This window comes from Sipha flava, unplaced genomic scaffold, assembly GCF_003268045.1.
Source record: "Sipha flava isolate LNK unplaced genomic scaffold, YSA_version1 18326_pilon_pilon, whole genome shotgun sequence".
NCBI classification, from domain to species: Eukaryota; Metazoa; Arthropoda; class Insecta; order Hemiptera; family Aphididae; genus Sipha; species Sipha flava.
In genome coordinates, this window is record NW_020272260.1 from 7,992 (window position 1) to 18,566 (window position 10,575).

At 27.9% G+C, this 10,575-nt stretch overlaps 2 protein-coding genes across 2 annotated transcripts; one reads left to right on the top strand and one right to left on the bottom strand.

Moving 5' to 3' along the window:
* Positions 1-2,252: 2,252 nt before the first annotated feature.
* Positions 2,253-5,072, bottom strand: LOC112680988 (Golgi phosphoprotein 3 homolog sauron). The gene is made up of 5 exons (XM_025551254.1): positions 4,579-5,072; positions 4,268-4,510; positions 2,871-3,117; positions 2,630-2,805; positions 2,253-2,516 (listed from the first exon to the last, which is right to left on the bottom strand). The coding sequence occupies exons 2-5, from the start codon at positions 4,457-4,459 to the stop codon at positions 2,268-2,270; spliced, it is 864 nt and encodes a 287-aa protein (XP_025407039.1). The 5' UTR covers positions 4,460-4,510; positions 4,579-5,072; the 3' UTR covers positions 2,253-2,267.
* Positions 5,073-5,227: 155 nt separating this feature from the next.
* LOC112680987 (phosphatidylinositol 4,5-bisphosphate 3-kinase catalytic subunit delta isoform) lies at positions 5,228-10,240 on the top strand. Its single transcript, XM_025551253.1, has 16 exons — positions 5,228-5,510; positions 5,602-5,826; positions 5,891-6,119; positions 6,196-6,437; positions 6,498-6,744; positions 6,810-7,207; positions 7,266-7,465; positions 7,527-7,667; positions 7,730-8,008; positions 8,090-8,233; positions 8,314-8,583; positions 8,707-8,895; positions 8,973-9,115; positions 9,194-9,345; positions 9,431-9,598; positions 9,670-10,240. Exons 2-16 carry the CDS (start codon positions 5,680-5,682, stop codon positions 9,916-9,918), a joined length of 3,198 nt encoding a protein of 1,065 aa, XP_025407038.1. The 5' UTR covers positions 5,228-5,510; positions 5,602-5,679; the 3' UTR covers positions 9,919-10,240.
* The last annotated feature ends 335 nt before the right edge of the window (positions 10,241-10,575 follow it).

Below are 10,575 nucleotides of genomic sequence, written 5' to 3' on the forward strand. Positions count from 1 at the left end.
GAATTAAATTTATATATTAATGCGAATACATTGCTATACCAAAAATAAATTATGTCCAGTATATACTATTAAATTGTTTTTGAAGAATTATATTTTCACAGTCAACATAATATATTAATACTTATTATGAATACAACTGAACAGCATGTGTGAACAAAATACACATACTGCAAGTATTGAGCACCTGACATAAGTAAGAATAATACTAATGTAATATTTAAGTATAACAAAATCATAAATATAAATTATAATAATTCATTAATCATGTGTATAAAATAATATGAACTAATATATTAAATACAAAGGTAATTAAAATATTACAATTATTTTCGAATTATTTCAAAAGTATTTTCACATGATTAAAACAGCATAATATAAACACAAAAAAACATTCAGCATACATCAACTTGAGTATAATCTTACATACATATTCAGTTGTCATGGAATTTTCAGGTTGCTTAAATGGTTAGGTTATTTGTTAATCCCATATTTCCATACCATGGTAAATTTGATTGTGATTAAATTGCCTTAAATTATTGCACTTTGGGCAGATAACAAATAGTTATTATACATCATTTAGTTTGAACAGCAGAAGAACATAAATATCTGATTAATTAGGTTATTTTATATTTACATTTTACACAGAAAAATGTACTTCAGTATCTCAAGAAAATGAAATATAATTGTGTAACCATAATATAAATAATAAGATACTAGGAATTTTTATTCTTATTTAAAATTTTGAAAAATATTACTATGTTATTAATATTAATTAATAACAATATTTTGTTATAAAAACGACCGTTTTAATTTCTCTAATTTTTTAAATTTTTTTAAAGCCATTTAAATAAATTATATAAATGCTATCTATATATATAAATCAATAAAATTTTTAAACGCAACAATTTTAATACTTTACATGTTTTATCATATTGTAAAGCTATTACAATTTACTAAAAATTAAAATAAAAAAAAATAATGAAATAAATTTAACAGACTAAAGAAAATATATATACATATTATTAATAACTTAGATGCAATGTATATACATATTTATTGATATACTTTGTTATATGGTATAATTACTATGTTAGCAACAAGTATTTTGTTACTGTAACAATTTATTAAATTCTTATTTTTATACTTGAATCAAATTAGCTTAATATTATAATATGTACAACGTTTCACATTTTGTAAAAGAAATTTTATGAAAACGCCATCACAGCCAAAGATTGTGCTTTTTTTTCATACAACCATTATTTAGAAATGTTTATACAGTTATTATGTAAAATATTATTTTATAAAACAACAGAATAAATTATTTGCATTTAAACAAAACTAACTTAGTAATATTTTTGGATAGAAACTATGAAATATTATATTTTACACGTATGAAAATCTGTTTATGTATGGCAAAATAATAGAAAATAATAAAAGAATAATTAATTTAATGATAAATGGAAAGATGAAAAATTAGTTGTAAGGTGCATGCATGTATTTGAAGTACTTTGCAGGTTAATTTTATGCTTATAATAATTGTAATGGAATAAAATATGTTTTATGCAATGATTATAGTTTTATAACTTTTTTTAATTTTAACAATTTTCATATTTTAACATAAACAATATTTTAAGAGGACACAAAAAATATGAAATCTAAATATTTTCATATAGGAAGTAATAATAATATGAGTCAGTAATTTGAAAAGGAATAATATAACAATATTTAAAAAATTAAATTATCTTAAATTTCAACATAAAAAAATTAACTAAAAATAAATTTTACACAATGATAGTAAATTCAAGATAAAAAATGGCACTACAATTATAGCAGTGAGATCAGTAATATTACTGAAGTATAAAGCACAAATATTCTTTTATAAGTGTATTATGGATAATTCATACTTGCAATTTAAGTTTAATTCAAAATGATAAATATGTATATGTAGTATCATCAAAGAATTATTATTACACATATATTACAAGGGAATCACATTTGATATTTAATTATTATCCTTTTTACAATAGTTTTTCAACTACATAATTATTTACATTATTAAAAAAATATTAGGTCTAGTTGATGAAGCTATGAAATTTACATAAAAAATATAATTTCAAAATGGAAATCAATAAAATGGCAAAAGATTATTCAACAATATTATTTAATACAAATACTTAAATAATATAAATACTTTTATATTATATTTATGTATAGCCCCCCAAAAAATATAATAAACATTTTGGTAAACTAAATGGTCATAACAATACTTATTTATTAAAATTAGCAAATACAGCCCAAATAACATCATTAGTGGAGACTTTCATTGACTCAACTTCTAAATCCATATCAGATAATTCTCTTAATCTCCTAGTTGCTAATTCATAGTCTTCATCATTTAAAGGAGAAAAAGCACTTTCCAGTACATCAGATGCTTGTGCCAATAATAATAATGCTAGAAGACGCTTATCCATTCTATGTGGATCATTAATCCAACGAGACAAAACAGCATCTTGTACCTAATATTTATTTTAAGGAAATGTATTTAAGTTAATAATACATACAATACGGCTTATAATTCTTATATTGTCTACAGGCAAAGAAAAAAAATTAAAATCATTGAATGGGTTACCTTTTTAACTAGCCTGAGCTTAGCTTCATTATCTGTTAATGGATGTGTTGTCATATCAAATAAAAGGAAATTTTGTTTTTCAGTTGTAAGAACACCTTTTTCCACTAAGTTTTTAGCTAATCTTTCTCGCACATTTTTTAATTGGTATTTAATTTTTAAAGGATTCCACGTTTCACCTATGAATAAAAACAGGATACATAATTAATTTTGAAAAATGTATAACTTATATAATAAAACATACCACTTAAATATTCAATCCAACTCTGTACTGTTTCAGGAGGATTTGTCTCTTTGATATGTTTAAGAGCTTCATCTAAAAGAACATCACCAGTAGGTGTCTCATTTTTTATAATGACTTTTCTCATTTGTAAGCTTTTTCTTCGCATGCCTGCTTTTTCTAATTCAATTCTTTGACGAAGAGCCAATTCAATAAGTATACATCCACGTAGACCTGATGAAATTGAATCATTCCAAAATGATGTATAACCCTAAAAAGTGATATGAATATAAAATTTTTGCACATTGAAAGTGCTCTTATATATATATATTTAAAAATATTTTTAACACAATGTTCTATAGTTGTATTGACTAAAATATAAATAATATCAAAATACCAGACATAAAAGATGTATTCATTTCAAATAATGCTGTATCTTATATTAAAACATATAAACATATGTATACAAAGAAAACAATAAATAAAAATAAATTATTGTTTAATAGTAATTAATATTAATTCAATGCAGTCACTATTAAAAAAGTCTTAAAGCAAAGATTAATTAGTATTTAGAATACAAATTATGCATATGAATAAATAAACATAGATAATGTTCATAAAACTGAAGATAATTATCTACAAAGCATCAAATAAAATTATACAGGTAAAATTATATTTATCCAAAAATGAATTAACTTTATGAAAATTTAGTAGCTATTAAAATTTGACATATGTATCAATTGAATTATTTAAAATAAATTTTTTAATGAATAAAAGTTAAGTCTACCAATAAAATTGTAGTTTTTATATATTTTATAAAATATGGAGTTGAATGTGAATGTTTTTTTCTTTGTTTAATATGCATTGGGACAACATTTGTTAGACATTATCATCATTACATGGAAATCAAACATAAATTATACATTAAAAATAAACCGTTTATTTCAAGTATATCAGTTATTCTTGAAAAAATCATAAAAAATAAAAAAAAAATAAAAAAAAATTAGAATTAATAAATTATGAAATAAATTACATGATAATTGATGCATTTCAACTTAAAATAATGATACTACTAATTTTCTGAGTTACGATGTGTGAAACGAGGAAAAAAAGAAATGGACTGATACTCTATAATATCTCATGTTCAATTTTAAGTATTATTTTTAAGCATTTTTTATATATAAACTAAAATAGCAGAATTATCCAACAAATAAGTTCTTTCAATTAAAATAATTATAAAGTTTCACTGTTCATAAATATGAATTAATAAAATAAAAGTAATATAAAGACAATAGGTACCTATAAGGCCTGAAAAAAAAAAATCAAGAATTTTAAATATTTTATAAAAAGTTATTAAACTTAGAGTTGATATCTCAGATTTTATATTATATGATTTAATAGTCAAATATGTAGATACATACTTCTTTATCCTTGAGGCCGAGTAACAGTACTTCTTCCATCAATGTAAGCCGTGTTTCTTTAGAATCACCATCGTCGATATCCTCATCGTAGTCTAGTTTGTCAGACGATTGACCATTTTCTCGGGACACGCTGTCATTGTTGTCTCTATTGACGTTGCGTCTCTGCACCAGACCGTCAGCACGACTCATCATCTTGGAAATTTTACAAGGTCTGACTGGCCGATCACACCCCGACGTTTGAATCCGCGGAAAGGGGTAAAAGGAAAAGTAGAAGAAAAAACGAAAACTAACTTTCTAAATCTTCTCCACACCAAGGTGTTGATGGTACACTGGCTGTTGCGTTTGACGTGAATATAATCCGGAACGCAGATTAGTATTGATAAGGGCAATTTTTTTTTTTTTTTGTCGACGTCTACACTATTACCGCTACAGCTATGTCGCGGTTTTCACCGCCCTTCTTCAGTTAACCGCCGATAACCAGTCCAAACGGCCTTCGATAATGGACGCCACTAGGCTGAGGAAATATTCTGACGGTTTTCGTGGACCGACAATCGTTGTTCCGATGACACGAAGACGACGTTGGCGATAACACAACAACAACACCAATATCGGCCGGACTGGCTGCAATCACGCACGCACTCTGGACCGAGTGAAATGGGTAAAAAAATTACAAAAAAAAACAAATATAAAAAAAAATAAAAAACATTCACCACGATCATAAAAAAAAATCGCACCTTCACCGCGACACCGTATGGCAGTGAAACGACTGAAGAAGATAACATGGTTTTGGGCTCAACGTGTAGATGCCGTTCTGTTTGCACTCCGTCAGTGTGACCAATACACCGGCGGTCGGTCCGTACCGCGATATGTAACAATATAGGTACACTATAGTTTTTTTTTTATTCGAAATTAGCACTAAAAAAAAAGAAAACAGAAACATAAAAAAAAAATATTACCGGAACGAACAATAAATAATAATAATAATAATAATAATAACAGTAATCATCACACAGCAATAGCCTAATATTTTAATTACTGATATAGTCTCTGCGTTTGCTATGATACGATATTGTTCTTGGTTTTTCGTTGTTTTTCTTTAGCGACTCCGGAAAAACATCGCGATAAAATCGTTCGCCGACTTACTGTCTACTTGTTGACCGACGCTTTTCAAAAGACGATAAAAGTAATATGTAACAGTCCTGAGCTTTGAAGTGGGTGATATAAGTTACTGTAAATACCTAAGGTGAGTGCAATACTGCTTTGTTTTCGTCTACGTTACTACTGTTTTTCACTTTCACTCATTGCATTTCGTTATTTTTTTTTGCTCTTTCCAGACAATTGCCAAGTGTGAAACATTTAACAATCAAGCACTATGGTGTAAACTATCAATTAATCTTGCGTTATACATAAACATGGTGTGTGAAAATCCAGCTTTCAACTTCGATTTTTGGAATGATCCAAACAATGATTCTGTTGTGGAAGTAACTTGTTTAATGCCTAATAGCATTTCAATACCTTTAACAGTTTCTTTGAGCACATCGTTACATGAATTAAAAGAGGTGTGTCAGCCTGATGATTATATTATATTTTAATACCTGACTTATCTACAATATGATTTCACAGGAACTATGGGAGGAAGCAGTAAAATATCCGTTACACGGCATGTTGCACGACTCAAGCAGTTACAGTATATCATATGTCAATGCAATGGCTGAACGTGAAATGCTTGTTGATGAAAACAAAAGACTGTGTGATGTACGACCATTTTTAGCTGTGCTAAATATTGTTGAACGAAAAGAAGACAAAGCTGATAATGTACTTAATGCTCAAATCAGTAATCTTATTGGGAAAGGCATGTATCTTTCATTGTTTTTATATTTGTATGCAAAAAATGTATAACATATTTTAATACTATACTATTACTTTAGGTCTAATGGAATTTGATTCATTAAAGAGTTCAGAAGTGAATCAATTTCGTGGGAAAATGAAAGCACTGGCTGATCATATGCAAGTCAATCGACGACGAAAAACTTGGTTAGAAAGACTTGTATATCAGTTTGCACCACGCTTAGCTGCTTCCACATTATCATCAAATGTTTTGCCTGCTACGGTTACTAGAAGACTAAGAGATGATAATTTTTCAATTGTGATTAAATTTGATAACACTGAGGTATTTATCAAATGTATATTCCAACATGCAAATTAAATTCTAAATGTATTTTATTTCTAGACTACTTTTACATTTAATGTTGGTCTTAGTACAACACCTGAACAATTAATGTTGCAAATAATAAATAAACGTGCTATGACATTAAAAACTAGAAATGAAAAGTGTTCAGATTTTACTTTGAAAGTCTGTGGCCGAGAAGAATATATTGTTGGCCAACATCCTTTGATCGACTATGCCTATATACAAGATAGTCTATCTCAAGATCTCAACCCTATTTTGATCGCTGTTTCCAAGTATAATGTTCCAGGTAGTGCATTGTTATTAATTTTGATATTATTATCACTATTACTAATTACCCATAAAATATATTAGTTCCAGAAGAAGTTTACATGGATCAGACTGATAGCATAGAGCAAAATAAAATGCGTACAACAACTCTACGTAAAAAGACAAAACACAAATTGTCATTTGATATAGATGAACAATTTAAGTTCAAAGTAAACTATATTAGTAAATTAAACTGTGATGTTACTAGAGTTGTTGAAGTTGGAATTGAAGCAGCTTTGTTTCATGGGGGTAAAGCCTTGTGCGAATGTGTTAGGACATCTGAAAAGATTGTTAACAATGGTGACTGCACTTGGGATGAAGAATTAGTATTTGATATGAGTGTAGCTGATATACCACGAATGGCCCGTTTATGTTTAGTTGTGTATGAAGTTTCCAAGACTTCCAAAGGATTAAGAACTAGACGTATTAAAGAATCAAAACAAGTAATTCTACATTAAATTAATTTGATTACTTTACCTATATTTGTTGTGTATGATATAGGAAATGTTTGTGACACCTATGGATTGGGTTAATACTACTGTATATGACTTTAAAAATCAGTTAAAAAATGGATCAATTACATTATATATGTGGACATATGCTGATGATATGCAAAATGAAGACTTACTGCATCCACTTGGTACTGTTGTATCGAATCCAAATATTGAACAAACAACAGCACTAACTATAACTTTTCATCGGTTTGAAATTATTTTTTTATAATCTATTTATAGCATTTTATACAGACTTAATAATTTTTAGTTATCAACCTCCCGAGCATGTTATAGTTTACCCGAGCTTAGAAAAATTACAAGAGTATGCTGAAAAAAAAGGAAAAGAAGACTTAAATGATCAAGCTACAGGAGATTCACAATCGCTTACAGCTTATTTAGATCAAATAAAGTATGATATAATTTTCATATTATGGGAGTTAATACATTGTTACATGTTTATTCATTATTTAGGACAATGGCGGAGCGAGGAGAACCTTTAGATGAAATGCATGAACAAGATCGAAAGAAACTATGGCGTCATAGATACCTTATATTACAATCTGTGCCTGGGCTATTAGCCAAGCTATTAGATTGTGTAGAATGGGGTATACGGTGGGAAGTAGCAGAAGCCACTTCATTGGTGTCTAAATGGCCTCTCTTGGGTCCTCAGCAAGCTTTGGAATTACTTGACTATGCTTATGCTGATCAAGTTGTCCGAAGTTTTGCTGTCAAGTGTTTACAAACACTGAGGTAAAAATATTAAAACTCAATAAAAAATTTTAATACCTTATAAATTAATTATCTATAAAAATAAAACATTGTATATTTTAGTGATGAAGATCTTTCATTGTTTCTTTTACAATTAGTCCAAGCTCTTAAACATGAATCTTATTTATGCTGTGACTTAGTTGAATTTTTACTTACTAGAGCATTACAAAATCAAAAAATTGGCCATTATCTATTTTGGCATCTAAGGTATGTACCTAAATAATGTATATACTATATAGTTTTTTTATAAATCCAGTTGTTCATGTAGTTATTGTTATAATTATTAGATCAGAAATGCAAGTAGCATCCGTGTCTGTGCGTTTTGGTTTAATGTTGGAAGCCTATTGTCGTGGGTCCATTGAACATATGAAATCATTAATAAGGCAAATGGATTTTTTGGAGAAACTAAAAAAAACAACAGAATTGGTTAGACAGCGGCGTGATAAAGAAAAAGCTCGATCTTTTTTACAAGAGTATTTCCAAGAAGGACATTGTATGGAAACTATGTCAAGCGTCAATAGTCCTTTAGACCCTAGTTATAAGTATAAAAGAGTCAGGTGTGTTAAAAATCTATATTCTTAGTTTATATATTGTTGTATAAGTATGAAATGATCATTTGTTAGCTATTGATAATTTACAGTATTTATATTTTTATAAATTAATCCAATGTAATTTTACAGAACTGAAAAATGTAGAGTAATGGATAGCAAAATGAAACCTTTATGGATAGTTTTTGAAAATGTTGATTCACATGGTGATGACATCTATGTTATATTTAAAAATGGTGATGATTTAAGGCAGGATATGCTTGCTCTTCAAATGATACGTATTATGGATAAATTATGGAAAAACGAAGGATTGGATTTAAGGTAAGCTTAGTTCAATAATTCATTAGGTATTTAAAACCTTGTATAGTATAAAATATTTACATTTTAATTATTTTTAGAATGAATCCATACCAATGCATATCAACTGATAACCGTGTGGGTATGATTGAAGTAGTATTGAATGCTGAAACCATTGCTAATATTCAAAAAGAAAAAGGAATGTTCTCAGCAACATCTGCTTTTAAAAAAGGATCATTATTAGGTAAAATTGTATAGAGTCGTAGTACTTTAATTAGTTCCATTGGAACATGAATAACTGTTATGCTCATTGTATATTTAGCATGGTTGAAAAACTACAATCAAACAGAACAGTCATTGCAAAAAGCGATTGAAGAATTTACATTTTCTTGTGCTGGTTATTGTGTAGCTACATATGTACTTGGAGTTGCTGATCGTCATTCTGATAATATAATGGTCAAAAAAACGGGCCAGGTGTGTAGAATTAACTTATACTTTAATTAATTTTCAACTATCTGTGATATTAATTTAATTTACTTATTGATGTATTTGTTTTCAGTTGTTTCATATTGACTTTGGGCACATTCTCGGTCATTTTAAAGAAAAATTTGGTTTTCGTCGTGAGCGTGTGCCATTTGTATTAACCCATGACTTTGTTCATGTCATCAATAAAGGACAAACTAGAAAAGCTTATGAGTTTCAAATGTTTCAGAATCATTGTGAAAAGGTAATCAATTGTAATATTATTTTAATTATAAATTATATTTTTAAAAATAAAACTTTATAAAATTATTTCAGGCGTTTCTTATATTAAGGAGGCATGGCTCATTAATATTGTCTCTTTTTGCAATGATGATATCGACTGGTCTTCCTGAATTGGGTTCTGAAAAGGATCTTAACTATTTACGTGAGACACTTGTACTAGACTTATCAGAAAATGATGCTAAACTGCATTTTAGGTCCAAGTTTGAAGAAGCTTTAGGCAACTCGTGGAAGACTTCACTTAATTGGGCATCTCACAATTTAGCAAAAAACAACAAACAATGACAAAAGTTTCTAATTGGCTTGGAGCTGGCCATACTGCCTTAATTTCAGTTCGAGCCTACTAATACTATGTTTTCCTAAGTGGTAGTAGAAAATTGTATTAAATTCATAGAACAGATGTTTAATTTGTATATGGGAGAGAAAGACGTTATTGATTATAATATGGTTACCCCGTACGATTTTTTGTAAGTACAGAATCGTGTAAAATTATTTTTAATAAAATAAAATAAATTGCAATATATAAATTGTGTGATGAAGCACGGCTGTTATAAATTATTTACAGTTAATGTATTAGTACGATACCAATATAGGTCCAAATTATTTATTTTTTTTGTGTAATAATTTATTATAAATTTATAATCATGTTTATTACTATATTATTATTATTATTGCTATTAAATAATGACAAAAAGAAGAAACGATTTTCTTTTTTCTTTATTGATGTTCCCTCCTGTTTTATCACCATTTGCGTGGGTATATTTCGAACAGTCCATAGAACTGTGTAACTAAATAATCACAGAACTGTAGTTAGTTAAGGTATGGCAGTGATTCCCAAAAATGTTTGGTTCATGACGCATCCTCTTAACAAAAAAAAAAACATTAAATCGCGCCTCTCTAGAATAAATAAAAGAACATTTTTTTTTATTATTTTGACAAAAG